Consider the following 19,518-nt stretch of genomic DNA (forward strand, 5'->3'; position numbering starts at 1 on the left):
TCAGTGATATGCACTATTGTTAACAACGGTGTTCACCTCTCAAATAATACTGATCACCGTCAGCTCTCTTTCTAAGGAACAGCATAAAAAAAAAAGTTTTTGGCGAAATAATTGAGGCTCTACATGGAGCTCGTAGCAAAACTACGCAAGCACTAAGCAATGTCTACTGTGCGTGGTGAACTACGAGTGTTAAGTACGGTTACCTTCTCCAGGAAACCAGTCTCCACCACAAAGAAAATATTCGTGCAAGCTACTTACGTTTCCGCTCATCTGACCATCACAATAGCTACAGCGTTAGTAAAACTGCAATTACAAACATGATAAAATTGAAATGTAACTCCGAATTCATGCTCTACTTACGGCTCTCTGCGGCAGAGATAACAGAATGAAAGTAAATCTGTTCGGGTGAAGTCTACTCACCTCAACGTAGACGGCAATTGGCGACCCGTAGCGTGCTTCTATGTTTCATCTCACACCGCGGTCTGAGCTTTTATTTGTACAGTACATTAGGCGGCAATGGAAGGTGTGAGCAGGTAATAGATAAACCACCTCTGATTTGACTGGGCTTTAGAAGCTTTTAAAAGTGTAGCAAAAATGATGGTAATTTTTAAAGGAAATGTATGCCATTTTCTTTCTGGTCGGTGCTAAATGTAGACGGATGTCACTGCACGCTTTGAGCCTCAGATGGTTTAGTGCGACCAGTTAATAGTTACGTGTGCAAGCTAGAGTCAAGATCTAAATACTACTGTATTTACCATGCAGTCGAAAACACTAAAATGCAAATAATTATTGTAATTCGCCTTAATCCTAGTTATAATAGTAGTAATAATAAATTGATGGAAGAATACTATACACAACGGAAGAGATGCCAACTCACTCGTTGAAGCGTCGACCAGCATTCTTCAAGAGTGCGGTCGTTTATAGCGGAATTCGATCTAGACTGTTGATCCATGGTAAGCACAAGAAAAACGATAGCTTCCATTATTTACAGGTAAACACATGTCACGCAAGTAAACTTCTAATAGTTAGTTGAAACTACTTTTCAAAATTGTGGTAAAAATGAGACAGAGTCATCTATAATATTAGAAGCATGATTCCTTACACACTAAACACCAGCACAGTGAAAACAGTTGTTCGCAGCAAAATGAAGAATTAGTATATTTAGAGCGAGAAATACAGTGAAACTAAGAATGAACCCATAGTACCTTAAATCCATTTGCAAATAGTCAGCAATTTTGAGGAAGCTGTAATTATGCACTACTGATAATATATGACTAGTTTTATAAGGATAGCAAGAATGTGATGTTACTCTGCACAAAGACAAAACAGGTAAGTAAGGCACCAACACCGCAGGCGCGCTAATTTCAAAATACTGAAACCCACACCAATCAACAAGAACACTGCTCGGGACTCACGGGAGCATACAACGAGCTTTTATTTTTAAAGAAAAGAATGAAGAATACGTATTTATTCTACTGTCGTAAGTGTTTCTGGTCCTTTCCTGGACACAACAATTCTATTCAATCTTTACTTACTTGCAGGAAAGAGCTTTCAATAACCGCTAGCTTTCAGTTTCCTTACTCGTTCTCTCGTTATATCTTCCGCCGACGCGACCTGTAACCGTTGGCCGTGTCTGTATTACTATACACTGACGCTACAAGAAATCCAAATGTAGGAGTGAGAACACTGTCAGTAACGTCTCACTTCTAATTCCGATTGTGCTGATGGCGGAAATGAAACAAAGGAACAACTTCAAATTAGCAGTGGGACACATGCCCTTACTTGTCCCAAATTGTGCTACGAAAAGCCTGTTTCTGGAAATAAAATTGCAAATAAAATCTAGAAAAGGATGCATACGGTTTTACAAGTAAAGATAATAAAAGTCGAAGTATCTGGCTTGGAGAAAGGAGATTTACTTTTGCTTATAAAAATGTTACTCACAAGGGAACGTCCCCATCGCACCCCCCTCAGATTCAGTTATAAGTTGGCACAGTGGATAGGGCTTGAAAAACTGAACACAGATCAATCGAGAAAACAGGAAGACGTTGTGTGGAACCGTGAAAAAAATTAGTGAAATATACAAACTGAGTAGTCCACGCGCAAGATAAGCAACATCAAGAAGATTCTGAGCTTAGGAGCGCCGTGGTCCCGTGGTTAGCGTGAGTAGCTGCGGCGCGGGAAGTCCTTGGTTCAAGACTTCCCTCAACTGAAAATTTTACTTTCTTTATTTTCGCAAAGTTATGATATGTCCGTTAGTTGATTGACGTCTCTGGTCTCTGTTCACTGCAATAAGTTTAGTGTCTGTGTTTTGCGACCGCACCGCAAAACCCGATTGCTCCACGGGAAAACACGTATGATATATTCTATACGACACTGGTGACGGCATGTGCGTCACATGACAGGAATATGTTGTCGACTCATCTAACTTGTACACTTGGCGAATGGGTAAAAAGATTCTTCTACCTTGCCCGATTTAGGTTTTCTTGTGGATGTGATAATCACTCCCAAAAAAATGATGAAAACATAAGAGTTTGTCACATAAACTGAAAATAAAAAATTAAACTTTTCACTCCAGGACCTCTCATTCCGTAGCTGCTATCGCTAACCACGCGACCACGGCGCTCCTTGACTGCCAGTGTCCTTCTTGTTGCTTATCTTGCGCATGGACTACTCAGTTTGTATATTTTACTAAATGTTTTCATAGTTCCACACAACTTCTTCCTGTTTTCTCGATTGATCTGTGTTCAGTTTTTCAAGGCCTATTCACTGTGCCAACTTATAACTAAATCTGAGGGGGGTGCGATGGGGAGGTTCCCTTGTCAGTTAATCCGTCCCTTTCATGTTTTGCAGTCGTATATATGTTATTTACTTGAGTTACTCTTGTGGGTCTTAGCCATCAGGTGTGGTTACTGCCCTACAGACTAGACCCTGCGTACCCACATAATAGGACGCTTCGAATGTCAACTACGTGCATTTATATAAATATTTATTTTTCCTTAAGGCACTGGCAGAACTCTGGGACAGGGGCCTCTGTAAGTAACTGAGCCGTAGACTCTACCAGGGTCCAGTGAGGAAGTAACGAGTAATGTACCTCACAGCCTAAGCAAACAGGTTACGGGTTAATGGAACAGAAATTGTGCAGCAAGAGTGTGAACTGCCTGGATAGCAGGACTAAGCTGTGGTCTTATCTGACTCTGACATTGGCATGCTTTCCGTTAGACGGGCAGTGTGGCTTTGATTTCGCGGCGTTACTGCATTCAGCCCAGTTGCTTATCACTGCCTAGTTCCTTATCTGAGCCTTATCGGGAGGCCTCACACTGCACTCCTTGTGTTTAATGCCCTTCGCGGTGCACACAGGAATCGCACATAGTTTCATATACCGGTTTTCTCGCTCAGTGTAGAGTCTGCAGATGTTATTTCATCCCCGATGGGTATTAAAATGAACGCTGCTCAGTGCTGTAAGATGCCTCTTACAATTACTATAGTACACTACACTTAAGTATTGTTCGGACACCGAGCGAGGTGGCGTAGTGGTTAGATACTGGACTCGCATTCGGGAGGACGACGGTTCAATCCCGCGTCCGGCCATCCTGATTTAGGTTTTCCGTGATTTCCCTAAATCGCTCCAGGCAAATGCCGGGATGGTTCCTTTGAAAGGGCACGGCCGACTTCCTTCCCCGTCCTTCCCTAATCCGATGAGACCGATGACCTCGCTGTCTGGTCTTCTTCCCCACAACAACCCCCCCCCCCCCCCCCCAACCAATTGTTCGGACATCGCGTGGCAATCTGGCGAAGGACACCGAATCGATTATAAATTCAAATCAAATGCCCAATCACTAAATACTACTATTGACTATTGCGGTACGGAAAATAATCACTTTAGCCAGCTGTACAGTGGGATTCTGAAAAGGAGACTTTCGCCTGTGAAAACATTTTGCGCTAGTAAAAACTGTCAAACATCACCATTTTTTGGATTCACGTGAAAGTTAGGATACCCCAGCAATTTAGATCGAAGGACACCACGCCCACAGTGGTACTCGGATCACCCTCTCACTTAATGATGCTTGAATATTTTAATGGAATTAATCAGTGAATGATTCGGCAATTATTATACTCAAACAGAACAGAGACTATTTGCTCTGCTGTGTATGCCCTCGGCTTCATTACGGAAAGAAAGCTGAACTATTTCGCTGTTCTAAGTTCGGGAATGGGACTGCTATATCTCACCGCGCAGTGCTACTTTACCGATTATTTTCTTATCCACCGAGCTTTACCGCTAAAATTCACCCGATGAATCATTTCTTTCCATTGTTTACTATTTACTTCAATAAAGCAATGCTGTCCGCAATCGCGAATTTTTTTAAGACCTTGCGAGAAAGTACCGCCCAAAAATTTGGCCCACAGTTTCAGTAACTTCATGGCCGATTCATGTAAAAGTTACTTGGCGTCCTGCAACGTTTGCAGCTGTTTTTCGTGCATTAATGGTAATCTTGTGATTATCAGCATATAATCCACTTCAAGTTGGTCGTCATCAAAAGGAAGCGATTATCAGCATATAATCCAGTTCGAGTTAGTCGTCATTAAAACGAAATCAAACGAACAGTTAAGTGGGGTAAAGTGCCTGAAATTAACTTACGCTGCTAACGTGAGATAAATCGTCATTCACTGACGCCTTTTTCAGCTGTATTTGTTTTTCTTTTCTTTAGATGAGTGCAAATATCTAGTAAGAGATGACCTTACAACAGCAAAACATGGACGTTCTCTTCCGAGATGCCAAAGTGGCTTCCTAGATAGTTTATCTTCTTCCCACTGTACCAGAAAAGTGCTAGCAGAACTAGACTCTCAGAACAATATCCTACCGTAAACATGACCTCAGCTCCATCCCGACAGGATAGTTTCTGTCGTTATTGTTTCATACAGTGTAAAAGATTTAATCGGGGGAGAAATGAAACAGAGAAATTTAATTAAATTGGCTGTAACATGTAAGCTTCTAGAAATAATATCTAGTTTTCTCTGAGTGATATAAACAATAATTTTTTAATGGTATAAAGCGGACACTAAAGTATGTCTTTTTTCACGAAACTCGTAGGACGGTACTTATAATGTGTAATAGGAGCTGGTAGCTGTGGATCCCTGTTTCACTGAGCATTTCTATTTTTCATGTACTGTCTTGCATGATTTTGACGTATGTCCTATAAATATTTTACAAATTTAAATGGCTAATCATTTGGATGACTGCGGTAGTTTCAGTTGCTACCATCTGTATAGATAATAGGAACAATAATTCTTTGTTCATAGTTGTCCTTGGTTAGCAGTAAACGATAATACCAAATATATTGTTAATGTTTTGCAGGCATCCTATCTCAGTTGCTGTTCCAGTGCTGTTTGCCTTGTGCATAAGAACGGCTATTACTCCTCGTATGGAAAATAATTTAATTTTTTTGTTATTTCCTACAAACAGAAATAAAATTCAGTTTCAAAATACAAGTATCCTTATGCACAAAATAAACAGCAATAATCGCGAATCTAGATTTCGCTTTCTTGCATACAAGAAACAGAGATTTTAAGACAGAATATTTCAGTAAGTATTTTATAATTAGTGGGTATCGTGGTGTGATAAGTTATGACTTGGCTAAGCGAGCGATACACAAGGGAGGCAGACTCAGTAAAACTATATCGAACAGTTTCTCTCAACTTGTGGATGACAACGTTCCTTCTTGCTAAATTGAAAATGAACTCTACTCCACGAAATATAATACAAATCGCCCGATAGCTAAAAGTACATTCGTGTCGGAACAGTTATTGAGCGCGACCTTGTGTTTTTAAGGGCCTACGATGTCACTCCGTCCCGATTTTTGACTCGCGGTCTGTGATCTGTCAGAAGAAAAGAGGACGGGCGCTGTTTACAAGATGATGGATGAGTTCTACAAAGTTGAAGTACAGAAAGCAAATACAATAACTCTCGAGTCATAAAAAATCAGAACTAAGTGCCTGACGTGAACATTAATAACGAAACGAGTTTTCTCAAATATTATTTTTCTTCGAGTGAAATCTGTACGAACACTTTTCTTTCCAAAATTATCAAGGTTGCGGAAATAAGGATTATATATTATTTAGATGAAAACAAAAACAAAATTACCCCTAGTCCACCGTGAAACTGTATCATTTTTGATTGGCGTAATATCGAGTTTAAATTATATGTCAAAACTGGAGATAAACTTTAGGGGTGTTCTTAGTGTATCCAGTTTTATTTTTATTCTCAAACAACCGACAAGGACGTAATAATGCGTCCCACTAAATTGCTAGATGTCTCACCGTTTCTGATGTATACGTATACGTTTTTTCATATGCTCAAATAAAAATTCGGAAAATTCGCCGTTGTCACTTTTCCCATTACAGTCCTCATTACAAATGTATGAATCAATGTTATTGGAAATGCTCTTGTTTGAACGGCGCGCATTGAATTTCAGTTTCATTTACGAAAACCTCAACAGGCGTGCAATCTAAACAACAGTTAATCCTTTGTTGCTGTATACAAATTCTTGCAAAGGAAGGAAGAAGTAGGAAGGCAGCTGAAAAAGGGGGTGGCGGTGGAGGAGGAGGAGGAGGAGAGGGAGGGGAGCAATGTGAATCACATTTTGGGCTTCACGCAGTTTTTGAAAGCCGTCGGAGGAAATTGAATTCGTGGAGGCTGCGGGTGGACTCAATCACGTTACTATTACAAGGCATAGTCAATATCCGGCCTCCGCTGAGAACATAATTTAGTAATAATTGACGGAAAGGCGGTCGCGCGGCTACGCCGACAGCCGTCCGCTTCGAATTTCTTTTTAAATTTCTTCCGCGTATGGTTACCTTCACAGGAAGCAGCTTCTTACAAAACGGATCTTTCAAATTTCGTTAGATAAGACTGGTTATACAACTGTCAAACTTATAAACAGACTCGATGCAAATATTTACGACGTCAAAGGGTCAAGCATTAGACGTTACAAGGTAACTGAGAAGATGAACACGGTTTCTGTATTTAGCCTTTATTTTAAGTTTTTAGCACTTTTTTTTTTAACGGACAACGATATGTTGTTCGAATTTTGGAGTTGGCAATATAACACGATTACCAAATGCGATAATGAGGACGAAAACAAGCTGATCGAAAAGAGTTAAGATGTACAAAACAATGTGATATACGTCCCACGAGTTGAAGTACAAATACTGTTAATAGTACACTTAGGGTAACGGACCGTGATGGGTAATCAGAGTTATTTTTAATGAAGCAGATCACCAGGTAAGAGTAAATACTTATATCCCACTGTCCCACTAGGGGACGAAGTGTTACATACAGCAAAAATTGCCTCGGAAAACGATGTTTGCTTAAGGCACATAAACTCCAAATAGGTGTACGGCTGAGAGGGTGGTATGACAAGTGTGATACTGAAACGAATCTGCACGTGGGGCCTGGAACGCGGGTTCGGGTCCGCCAGGGGGGGGGGGCTGTGGTCCGGGGGGAGGGGGGGGGGGGGAATGAGTAGGGAGCGGAGCCGGACCAGCTCCGCAAGACGCGTGCTGCTCGGGCGACGCAGCGCGCTCGACTGCGGCCACGGCGCGTCTCTACGGCGGCATCGCTCTCCGCGCATGCGCACTCGCGCCCACAGCACGCGCCTCGACAACACACCCTCACCCTCCTCTTCAGATTTTGCCCGTTTCAGCGCGCTCCCTTACTATTTCGAACGGAACTCGGATGCGATGCGAATTTCCGCGATAGTCGAATATGTTACGGAAAGCTTTTGTGGTAGTATCACCAACTGTTCACCTAAATTCTACGCTGCGGCTCGTCCCGGATTATCTGACACGATTAAAATTTAATTAATCTTCCCAAGTTGTTTAAATACCCGTCCACTATTCTCTTTATTTTATCACAAGGCTATAATGAAGTGACCTCTGTCCTAAAATGATGACCGTATCTGTGATTATTATGCAGGAGAATGACGTCAACATGGATAGGAATTTGACGATTGTCATTTCGCTTCAGGCGTTCAGGTTTCCGAAGTCCCAGCCCACGAGGTCCCTAAACTTCACCTTAACTGGTTAAGATGAAAGGAATTTATCTCTTGTACTTTTGCTGAGTAGGATGCCTGTAATTTATCGGTTGTATCACATATGTTAGGAGAGTAAATCTTTATTTACTGCACGAAATGAATTGACATTATTCATAACGCTCATCAGTGGGTGATGAACATATTGACGACTGTCACTTGTTTCACTGCGTATCATAGTTCCTGTTGTTATTATCGTCTCCTCTTCTAGTATGGGGACTGAAAAATTATTGTTAAATGAGAGCAGCGTTGCAGATGAAATTTGTGCTTGGCGTGAACAAAATTACTGCACTGGCAAGAGTACTGCTTTTGTTATCGCGCTGTGTACAATAGTTTCAGGACCCCTTCAGGTCTCACTACACTTATCTCTGTCATTTTTAATGAATGTGGGCTCTGAAAGTGTCGGGGATCCGGGAATGCTACATCGCTCTTCCCGTACTTACTGCTTCTCAGGACAGCGCATTTCTAAGTTGCCATCAATTAGGAAACAACTGAAAAGAATGAGGAAAGATTAGGGTTCAGGGCACCGTCAATGATGCGGTCATTACAGGTGGAGCGCGAGCATAGATTGGGGAAAAGTGGGAACCACGCTGGTACTCGTCCTAAGTGATTCAGAGAAACCACGGCTAGTTGCCGTACTGGGATATGAACCCCAATCCTCCTGAATGTGAGTCCAGCGTATTACCGCGGCTCCACGTCACTTCAAGGCCGAAATAATATTCTCACGTATGTTCCAAGTCCCTTCACCCGAACAGATTTTTAATCAACTGACGTCTCGACTGTTGGGGGCACGAACAGTTTTCTGTATTCCTGCCACACAATAGTCGCAATACCGCATATTCATAGTTATCACTACAGATTCCTTCTGCATACAGTCCACAATTATGAAACTGTACGCACGATCGACAGTAACTGTTTTCTCAAAATTCCGCGAAATTACACGAGAACGCATCAAATCATTTTTTCATGTGGTGTGTTCAAAGTCCACTTTACATTTTTATGATGTATGGATTACATATCCAGCTATTTACACGTTCGTTTTCCATTTTATATAGCTGTGTGACGGATGGGTTGCATACCCAGCTACTCTTACACAATCTGATTATGCCCCAAAAGGGTGAAAAACGTTGTTGATATCAAATAACTTCACTACCAAGGCTGTTTTTAGTCTGAATGTTTATTTTTATTTTTAGTATTCCTAATATATATCCTCGACCTGCCAGCAACAAGGTACTTTTATTAGAATGTCGCTTCAAAGAGTTGGCAGTGGCGATTCCCAATTATGGTTGATCGATGGTAACATTTGAACTGCCTGTAATTTATACATCCAAAAGTGTTCCCTCGTAGCAGTGCCCCAGCAAGTCTTTCGATTGTGGAACATTTATTAACGACGCTTCATCTCTCCATTGTTTTGAATGATCTACTTTTACATGGACTGTGTATTTTGTAACACGACTATCGTTGGTCTCAGTTCCCGAGTTTTGCACCTGCATCGATGCCTGCAATTTCGTCATTATGGCCGTTACGCAATGGAGGGTAGCTTCGCTAAGGGTACCCACATTGCTTTTTGAACGGACAGAAATACAGCTAGCATTCTTAAATTATGACTCGTGTCAACATAACTTGCTATTAATTTCACGACGAACAGTAAGTATTTCAAGACATATTACAACAGAAAATTTCTAGTAAAATTATTTACAGAAACTTAACAAAGTACAAGGTACAAGTGACTGTTTGATCTCTCGCAGTCCCAACGATATCACCCTCGTAAAAACAACTCCATGTCTAAGAGAACACAAAACCACGCAGAAATATGTTTTGGAGTTTTTAAGAATTTAGTTCGAGCTGCCCGTAATTATTGCATTTTTCGATATGCATAATTTAACACTTGGTTTGAAGTTGGCGGATGCAGAACCGACGACTGCAATTTTCCGATGGACATTTGCTAATCGCTTATTAACTTCATTAATCATGAATGCCTTTTAGTGCTGCAGCTACTTTCACTGATGACGACATCAACAGCATTCGTAATTCACATAGCTGATCCGATAAAATGCTCGTGCCATCGTTCAAAAAAATTTTGATCATCACTGCTCTGTGATTGCGTGGCGCGGTTTGAAGGTGTTATTAGGAGATAGTTAGCAAGACCATGTCGTCTTACACCAGTCGTGAAACTCGGCTTCCATAAAATTATTTATATTAACGGAAGAAACTGTTTCGGTTATTAGCACAGCGGAGCCTCCTGTGTTATCCGAATATCACGTCTGTTGCAAAAGTACGGTTCCGCGCCGCCCTCCCTTCCTAGGTTCGATATTAGTTCTTCAGATTTTTTGTGAGAATGGGCGAAAAACTTAACAAAGTACAAGAGACTGTGTGATCTCTCGCAGTTCCAATAACATCACCCTCACAAAAACAACTCCAAGTCCCAAGAGAAAAAAAAACGCCCTTAGCTATGTTTCGGAGTTCTAGGAATTTAGTTTGAGCTGTCTGTAATTACTGTATTCTTTTTAAATAATAAAAGCATCACTAAGTTATTTGAGATAGTTCGGCGTTTTCATAATACTCTTTCCACGAGTAACATTCAGTGGCAGTAATTTAGCATGTATTAAATATTGGGCACGTCTTTTTATTCAGAATTGTCCTTCTGAATTTTAATCTCTCCGTCGTTGTTGATGATGGCGGGGTCACGCAACCGCTATGTATTTCACTACGTGGAAAATTACTGAGTCCCTCAGGCTGCGCGTTACTTAGGTTGATCATTGATACAACAGAAATGATCGTTTTAGGAATAGTCGTTCTAGTATCACATGTACCTGTACAAACCAAAAGAATCATAAGCAAACATCAGAAAAAAACTACTTCCTCGTTTTTAACAAAAAAGTTACAATGTGGAAAACGTAATACAAAAATAACATGAGTCAAAAAATTGCTACCTTCGTTACAGTCTGAAATGTATAGTCGTTCTCTTTCACAAGCAGGCATAAAAATAGAAAATAACGGTAATAATAAAAATATATAAAAAATGTAAATTCTTTTAGATATTTTTTGCCGGGTTACGTCATTACATGAAAAATCTAAGGTATCCGTGGCGGGTATATTACGTTGCGAAAACTGACTTCTGCCTAGAGCCCGTTTGCTTCAACGCATTATTTTTTTTATGTACCGTTTCACTACTCCTCCGATAGCCCATTAAGTATAGTAATGGCGAAAAATTTTTATTCAGTAGGAACACTCGTCTTGAAACGATAACAATAATGACAAATATACGAAACACTCTATACGGTAAATGACATTACGTTTAAAACCGCGTGGGACTATTCGTCGTCATCGACAAACAGTATAAAACTTTATCTTTGTTGAAGTAGCCGCGTGCAGCTAAGCAATGAAAACACGAATAGCATATCACACAAGTGGCGATTATCTGAAAGTAACAGAGAACTCATTTTGAATCGCTTTTCTTTTTAAATCTTAAAATTTATTGCAAAATGAGCAACGACATCCATTCCGAAAAGAGCCATTTTAACTGTTATGGAAACAAAAATTCATCTGAAATTATATCTAAATTGTAAGGAAAGGATAAATATCTAAGATAAAACATTATTCCAAGAAGTTCTGCAGGTATTAACAGCTTTTTTCGAAATACGGGAGCATCGTCTACGCTCTGCAGTGTTAGCGTCTCAGTGTATGCAGTTTCAAAAATTCTGAAAGACCTACATTATGAAAACAGTTAACTATATAGTTTCGCTCTTTCTCTTCCCTTGTTTCATTCCGAATACTTTTGCTTCATTCGGTTAAAATAATGACCTTTTTTTTCTCAAAAGCAAACATCAGAGGAAGTCGACAGTTCTGTTAGACAGTTTCTGTTGGTAAAACAAACTACTGCTTACAAAACGAACTGACATTACTTTTGTAAATACAGTGGAACTCAATATTACCGCGAGCTGAAAACTGTGCGTAGAAAAATTTCAGTATTGGAGATCAGAGAACCTGAAATAGTGAGTATTTCAGAATTATGTATGTAACTACTGCTTACAAAACGAACTGACATTACTATTGTAAATACAGTGGAACTCAATATTACCGCGAGCTGAAAACTGTGCGTAGAAAAATTTCAGTATTGGAGATCAGAGAACCTGAAATAGTGAGTATTTCAGAATTATGTATGTAACTACTGCTTATAAAACGAACTGGCATTACTATTGTAAATACAGTGGAACTCAATATTACCGCGAGCTGAAAACTATGCGTGCAAAATTTCAGTATTGGAGATCAGAGAATCTAAAATAGTGAATATTTCAGAACTATGTATGTAAGAGTTTCGTCATCTGTATAAATAAAACGTTAATTTTGTAACATGACATACAGTTCGATAGATATTAGGTGATTCTATTACACAGATTTAGCTACAGTGAACGGGACATTATACTGCGTCTAATTCTAGTTTTAAAATAATAAAAAACATACAACAAACATTGCTTGCAACATGTATTAGCAGAAATTGTATCATAGAATCGAGTAAATTCCAAATAATCTTAGAAAACTTGAACTCTGACTGGATAATAATTGCATATTGATCTTGTTAGGTGTATTTTCTGGAACAAGTGACTAGGCGTATATTTTCTAATTTAAAAATCTTACTAGCATGCTCTCTTAGATACGACAAGAAGCGCTGTTTAACAGACTCTTCTTACAATTGATACACAAAAGAAAACAACTGGGATTTTTAGACTTACTGATATGTTTCTGACGCTTTGCCGAATAAGTGATAGGGTATTATTATTACTGACAAACAATCATGCAGAAAAAATTTAATATTATTTACAGAGCTATCATAATGTTGCAGCAATGCAAACGTGAGTAGCACGTTCTTCATATTAAATATAGGATTGTCTTCTATAAATATATGAGATGTTTAGAAGCTAGCGAAATATAATAAAATCTCACTGCACAAACTATACTAACAGGTGCTAACAGAACAACTAAAGGATAAGGATACGATGGAAGCAATAATTGTATAGGGGCCTAGCTGTCTGTCTTCCTCTTCTCTACTATCAGGAGAAAGGATAGTTCTTTGTCACACTATTTTATTTATTACAATAAAAAAATTGTTCAAAAATTTTACAGAGTTACAGTACCAGATTTCCGATATTACATTAAATATTGCAGCTACAAGCAACACTCTATATTAGTGAAGCGAACGTCGCAGAAGAGCTCGGAACACTACAAAAACCGTTTTGCGTTTTCTCTCCCGTCGCGCGCACAGTACGAGGAAATTTTGTCGGAACATTGTTTTCATATAACAAGATTCTACTATTCGCGATATATCCAGATTGTACGAAGCGAAATGCTACACACGAAAATCAACGCAAAATATTTTATGCCTAGTTCTAAACTCGAGCAAGTTTCCTTGACAGTGGGTCACCGGTAAGAATTTCATTTCCCCACAGAATCATCAGAAAATCAAATTTAAATTTCATATGCACTATGTACAAAATTACTACAGTGGAATTTTATCAGGGTATCGTATTGAAAATCAAATCCGTCAAGCGTCTCTAGACTGCTGACGCATTTTATTGCGAGAAAGCGCAGTCTGACAGTACTTTTTGATGCAAAGCGCGTGACATATCTAAAAAGTAAGAATACTGCTAACTCATGTAGGCTTACCGGCATGCACTGAAATTGTAGTTCGCTTCATAAACATTGCATGATTGGTGACAGCATAAAACTAAATAGTATTTGATTCCGGGTATCTAAAACTCAACAAAATTCTGCAGGTATGTCAAGAGCGATGATTAAAAACCAGAGTTTACGTCACTCACAACTACCCTCTCGCGTAAAAATAATTTCCTCTATGTCAAGACCACAAATACTAGAAAAGTTTTAATTATTTGATTTCCTGTCTAACGACAGAGCGTCATCACACGGGGGGTCTGCAGCAAATTGGCATTTCAGTCCAGATTCGGTATTCTCCGCTTATTTTCTTATTAAATTTTAGATCTCATTTATTGACACTAAGTTCTCTTCCTTAATAACGGTAGAACACTTCACAACGTGTAAACATGGCACAATTTACACTGAATACGAGTCGGCTGATTCGACGCAAAGGGACAGAGTAAACTCGTTTTGTAAGCTCATTTCGTATAGTACATTATTCGTATAATGTTTGCAGAATAAAATTCGCATCTAGAAAATAAAAATATTCCGAACTCAAGATGAAAATTTCGGCCTATGTGCTTCTGTGCGTGTGGTACATAAAAAATTAGACGACATGCCTTTAACGGGAGACGGTAAATTCGCCAATTTCCATAGTTATCAGGCATCATTTTAATGGCTAATTCTACTCGTTGACTCCAGTATGAGAGTCTCGTTCAGATACGCAGAATGTAGAAAATATACGCCCACTTGCAAACTGGGAATTGCGTGCTACCCTCTGGCTGTCCGCTGAAACTATGTAGTCGCAGCACCCAAGTCTCATTTCCTAATTCTAAAGAAATGAACATGAACCTTTTTTAATTTCCCGTTGGACATTGCGACAATATCGGTGCTGCCGAGGCACAAGAGGTTGGAATATATGACAAACGAAAGTTCACAGTGACGGGTAGCATTAATTTTTAGACTGTTATTAGAATACAGTATGCGGTGGGTTCCGTAACGAGTATTAAGTTTTATTTAGTCAACAGAAAGCGTATTTCCACAGCGACACAATTCCTGTCAAGACCTACAGTGACGTACCTTCCTTACGCTTAGGAATTCGAGACTATGAGAAGACTTACACGAGCTAAGTCACCGAACAAGTATTAGACAGTAAAACCGCGCAATTTCACTCGTAGCGCTATTTGTAAAGCCACTTTACAATCAAACTGTAAAAGTTCCACGATTCTAGCTACAGATCGCGGAGTTCATTCTACTAACATTTCTTGAAAAATATTGAAACTGAAAACATACGAACAGAAACTGTCTACGTCTCTAAGTAATCATCTTTGTCTAAAAATCTTTGCTCAGCTTAGCTAAAGAGGCTGCCGGGGTGATAGAAATTGTTTCGAACGGCAAGCCTGCAAATTATTAGAATCACATACAGGTTTTTCTTACGAAACATAGATGACGAGGAAATGCATCGTGTCATCTTCACCGTGGCGATGAAGACGCTAAGCGCGGCATGGGCTAATCGTATGTGCCAGTGTGGTATTTGATTACATACGATATGATGCAGCATTATAAGTTGTGTAAACGAGCGATGCTACCAAATACAATAAATAGCACCGGCCCGTGTGTAAATAAGAAAATGAGTGTGTGTGCTTGTAATAATTTGCAAGCTCATTCCGGTAACCTCGTCATCGACAACTACAAGGAGCTAAGGAGGCGGGAGCCGCCGCGTCGAACGCGCTAGGCGCAAATGTTTACGCAGAGCGGGCGGTTGTCGCCCGAAATACGGTGACGTAAATAAGCCGGCGGATGACTGTTGGCCGAATGTGGAGGAGAGGTGTGAACTGTGAGGGGGAGAGGGGCGCGCAGCTCACCTGTAACTCGTTGACCAGCTTCTCGGTCATCATCTTGCTGTCGTCCGGCGGCGGGGAAGGCGCGCCGGAGCTGTTGGGCTGCTGCTGCAGCTGCGGCGACGACTGCGGCGGCCTCTGCTGCTGCGGCGGCTGCTGGGGCGGCTGCTGGCCGGCCTGCTGCTGCTGCTGCTGTTGCTGCTGCTGCTGTTGCTGTTGCTGCGGCGGCTGCTGCTGCTGCTGCTGCTGCTGCGGGCCGGGGCCCTGCGTCTGCGGAGGCCCCAGCATCGGAGGCCCTCTCGCCTGTTGCCAGAAGTCCGGGTCCATCTTGAAGACCGACCGCTGCTGCTGCTGCTGCTGCTGCTGTTGCTGTTGCTGCTGCTGCTGTTGTTGCTGCTGCTGGAGCTGGACGTCGGCCGACATGGCGTCGGGAACCGGCGTCGCTCGCAGATCCAACGGCGTCGGCAGCGAGTTGAGAGTTATGTCCGTAATCTTGGAAGGTGGCGTCGGACGTCTCGGGGGCAGAAGTGCGGTCCGCCGGCGTGCGGGCGGCGACGACGAGGAAGGACGCGGGGCGGCGGGCGCGCACTCGGCGCCTCAGTGTCAGTGTGCGGGCTCACTCAGCTGCGTCATTTACTCGCGCGTCGTCGTCGTCGTGAGCCTGGCCGGGCGGCGTCAGTTCGGTGCGGCGCTCCTGCAAAAAGAAGCAGGCGCACGCGGGCGCCGCGTTAGCTGGGAGCGAAGACGTGAGCCCGCCGCCGTCGCGCCACCGACTGCTAGGCGCCTCCTCCGGGACGACCGACTTATAAGTTGAGACGGTGCAACGCCGGCAACCCCCGAGCCCCGAGCCGGCCGTCACACGGACTGAAGGCGCAGGGCCTTTGTCCCCCCCGGAAAAGGAAGAGCGCGCGCGCGCGCCGCGAAGGAGAGGCGCAAAGCGGACGAAAGGAAGGGAGCGCCGCTGCTTAGACGTCGCCGCGACGCCGCGCCCCCGCCCCCGCGCCGCCCCCGCCGCCCCCGCCGCCGGCGCCGCCGCAGCCCCTCCCCGCCGGCCGCCTTTCCTTAGGACTTTGTGCGCCGCCGCGGACCTCAGAATCGTCCCTCCGCCGCCCGCACCCCCGCGCCGCTCCTAGCGCGGCCCCGCCGACGCCGACGCCGACGTCGACGCCCCTCACCCCGCCGCGGGAAAAAAAAGAGAGACACGCGAAAAAAATAAGCGGGGGAGGGAAAGAATAACTCGTAGGGGTAAAAAAGCGTGCGCCGGCGAGACTGGCGCGTCGCCGTCTGAGCGGGTGATTTTTTCGCTCCCCTCTCTGCGCTCCCCCTACCGAGGAGACGGGGAGGGGGCGCGCGGCGTGGCGGGGGCAGGGCGCCGCCGCAAGACGCTCAGCTGTTCACAACCCCGCGCCGCACTCGCAACTCTTTCGACGCCGTGCCCGCCGGCCACTGCCCGGTAAGCTCCTAGCTCCGTCTCTCTTTCTGTCGGTAATCGCACCCTCGCACTCAGTAGCTTCTTACAGCCTGCCCACTCGGTGTGTGTGTCTTACTCGGTGGGCAGGATCGGTATTGCGCCCGCCGTTTCCTCACATCGGCGACCGCAGCGCGCACCGAGACACGTAGGCAGCACGCCGTGCACACTCTCACCTTCCAAAACACTCGCACTATTGAGACGGCGACCGGGCCCACGGCTTACAGCTACCGTTCTGTTAATACGGGACGACACTCACAATTTGAGAATCACCCCTTATTGCATCTTCTAACCCTTCGACATAAAATAAAAAACACTCGGGCACAACTGTCGGTTCGCTTAAAACGCTAAATCGGTCCGAAAGGCACTCGGCTGCAGACAGTGGTGCCCCCAGCAAGTGCACTGCGCCGGGGAATCCCTGGTAGCGTGGGCCATAGCCAGTGTGTCAGTGTGCCGGCGACAAGTGGTTTTTTGTGTCTGGCCAAACCGGCTGGGCCGGCGGCCACTGACCCGCTCACGCGCCACACACGCCCCCCGCCTAATTGGGCGCTGCCAAAAAGAAGCCCGCCTCCGAGGACGTGCGCTCAGCTGCACTTGTCCGACAAGAATCGGAGTTAAGGTTGAAGCAGCTCGACCCGAGTGTCGATGTGCTAGAGCACCTGGCCAAGTTATATGCACATTTCCCATCGTGAAAAACATCGTCGGAAAGTAGTAGCACAAAAATTTTCTAGGACGACTGAAAAAAATCGGTAAATATCCGACGCCTCTGAGACCCCGAGAAACTGCTCGAGTCGATGATCGAGATGTTGCTACAAAAGTAGCATACCGTATTCCACTCGATTTTTTCTGGTTCAGAATAAACGCAGAATTGCAGAATTTTATCGTTTCCACTGACTGATTTTACACCGAACGTTGCGTAGTGTACCCGTACTATGAATAATATGTAAGGTATACAGTACTGCAGAATTAACGCATCCAGTACGGCGTTTCGTGCATAGCTTACGCTTTTGGCACAGCAGTTGTCTCATTACACGCAAAAGGCTCATATTACAGAGCAATACACAAATTTTTGCCTTCGACCACAGGTGATTGCAGGAATTGTTTTTTGAAAAAAACTGCGAGCGAGGCTTGCGAGTACGGCGCTGGCTGGAGTGGGGATGTTGACGGACTGGTGGCGCCTCTAGCGGCCGCAGCCAGTTTGAAACAGCGCGGGAACGCAGCGGCAGCAGGGGTGTAACAGGCGGTGCGCGCGTGCAGCCAACAATGTTTACTGTGTTATTCAGGCGCTACGAGCTGAAGATGGGAAAAGGATATTGCACTGTAAACAGTGGAAGCTTTAGGGGAGTTATTTGTGACCGAAGCAAAGTGGCGACAGTCTCGCAGAATGCTTTGAAACGTAGAAGTGTCATATTCAGTAGTAGAAACGTGCTGTGCTAGCGGCAAGCAAAACTTACTGTAGGCTATAAAAATGCTTACATTCTCTGCGCGTGCGCCTCGTAGGGATTGCAGTTGGGCTGTATTGCTGTTTCATTTCAGGTTAGCATTAATTATATCAAGTATCAAACTCTGCTTCATTAAGCACCAAACGTTACTACTTTGGAACACACGAAAGAATCAAATAATGTTAGTTTAAAATGCATGCACAATATTGTATTGCACTAGCTACTAGCTAACAACTCACATAAACACAGTAGATTACTTTTCAAGACGCGTAAAGCAAATCAATGGCAATTTGGTGAAATATGAAAATTCCTTGTCTAAATGTACGGCACTACAAAAGCAACTCTGCATGGCTATTGAAGGGCTGTGCGCATTTATTACAATATGGGCACTAGCGACAACATTTCGTACTTGTCTGCTTACGAAAATGGCAAAAAAAAAAAGATTAATTTAGCTTCTCAGTAAATATGGACTGTATTTAGATCATTATATGAAAACTGGTTTTAGGTACGTAGTACGCTACCATTCCAGAGAGAAAATATATGGAACTCGAGCTTCAGTTAACTCAGCCATGTCTGTTGTGAACCTAGAGGGCTTACAACCAACCATCCTCGGAAACAGGATCCGCTACACCGATGGTTTTGAGACACCTTCACGAAAGAGGTACAGTCTTCTACAATTCTATGAAGCAACTTAGCCATACTGCACACCTATAACTCAATTATGCGAAATTCTTTGGTTTTTTTCTTTTTTAAAGAAAAGACAACTCTGTAGATCTTGTCGGATTTGAAAAATCCATCTTCAAACAGATGTTACGGGCCTACATGTGTCTTCGGATTTCGGTCTTTTAGTGACGGGAAGGTGCACAAGAAGGTGAAAGAAGACCTGACGAAATCGGTGATGAACACGTCAGATAGCAAATAACGTATTTGAAGCAAATTTGTATCAATCTCCTTCTTTCAATTTCAAATTCTTGTATTATATTGTGTCACAGCCATAGTTCTCGTAAGACTTTATTTTAGGAAAATTA

General features: G+C 42.9%; 2 protein-coding genes across 5 annotated transcripts in view; one reads left to right on the top strand and one right to left on the bottom strand.

The window, feature by feature from the left end:
• The window catches only part of LOC124556828, a 554,569-nt gene that overhangs the window by 303,656 nt on the left and 231,395 nt on the right, over positions 1-19,518 (bottom strand). Inside the window, exons 5-6 of the mRNA XM_047130843.1 lie at positions 15,605-16,274; positions 878-940 (exon numbers count right to left, since the gene is read on the bottom strand). Of these exons, the coding sequence (XP_046986799.1) occupies positions 878-940; positions 15,605-16,003 (462 nt within the window). The 5' untranslated portion in view covers positions 16,004-16,274. The remainder of the gene's footprint in view (positions 1-877; positions 941-15,604; positions 16,275-19,518) is intronic.
• LOC124556829 overlaps positions 1-19,518 on the top strand; it is a 111,067-nt gene that overhangs the window by 47,031 nt on the left and 44,518 nt on the right. The window contains exon 1 of one of the 4 annotated variants that reach the window (XR_006968705.1): positions 16,988-17,033. The exons of the other annotated variants lie outside the window; for them this stretch is intronic. The gene's annotated coding sequence lies outside the window, so the exon portion shown is untranslated. Of the gene's footprint in view, positions 1-16,987; positions 17,034-19,518 lie in introns of those variants that run through there. 4 annotated transcript variants of the gene reach the window in all.

Source organism: Schistocerca americana, chromosome X (assembly GCF_021461395.2).
Source record: "Schistocerca americana isolate TAMUIC-IGC-003095 chromosome X, iqSchAmer2.1, whole genome shotgun sequence".
Taxonomy (NCBI): domain Eukaryota; kingdom Metazoa; phylum Arthropoda; class Insecta; order Orthoptera; family Acrididae; genus Schistocerca; species Schistocerca americana.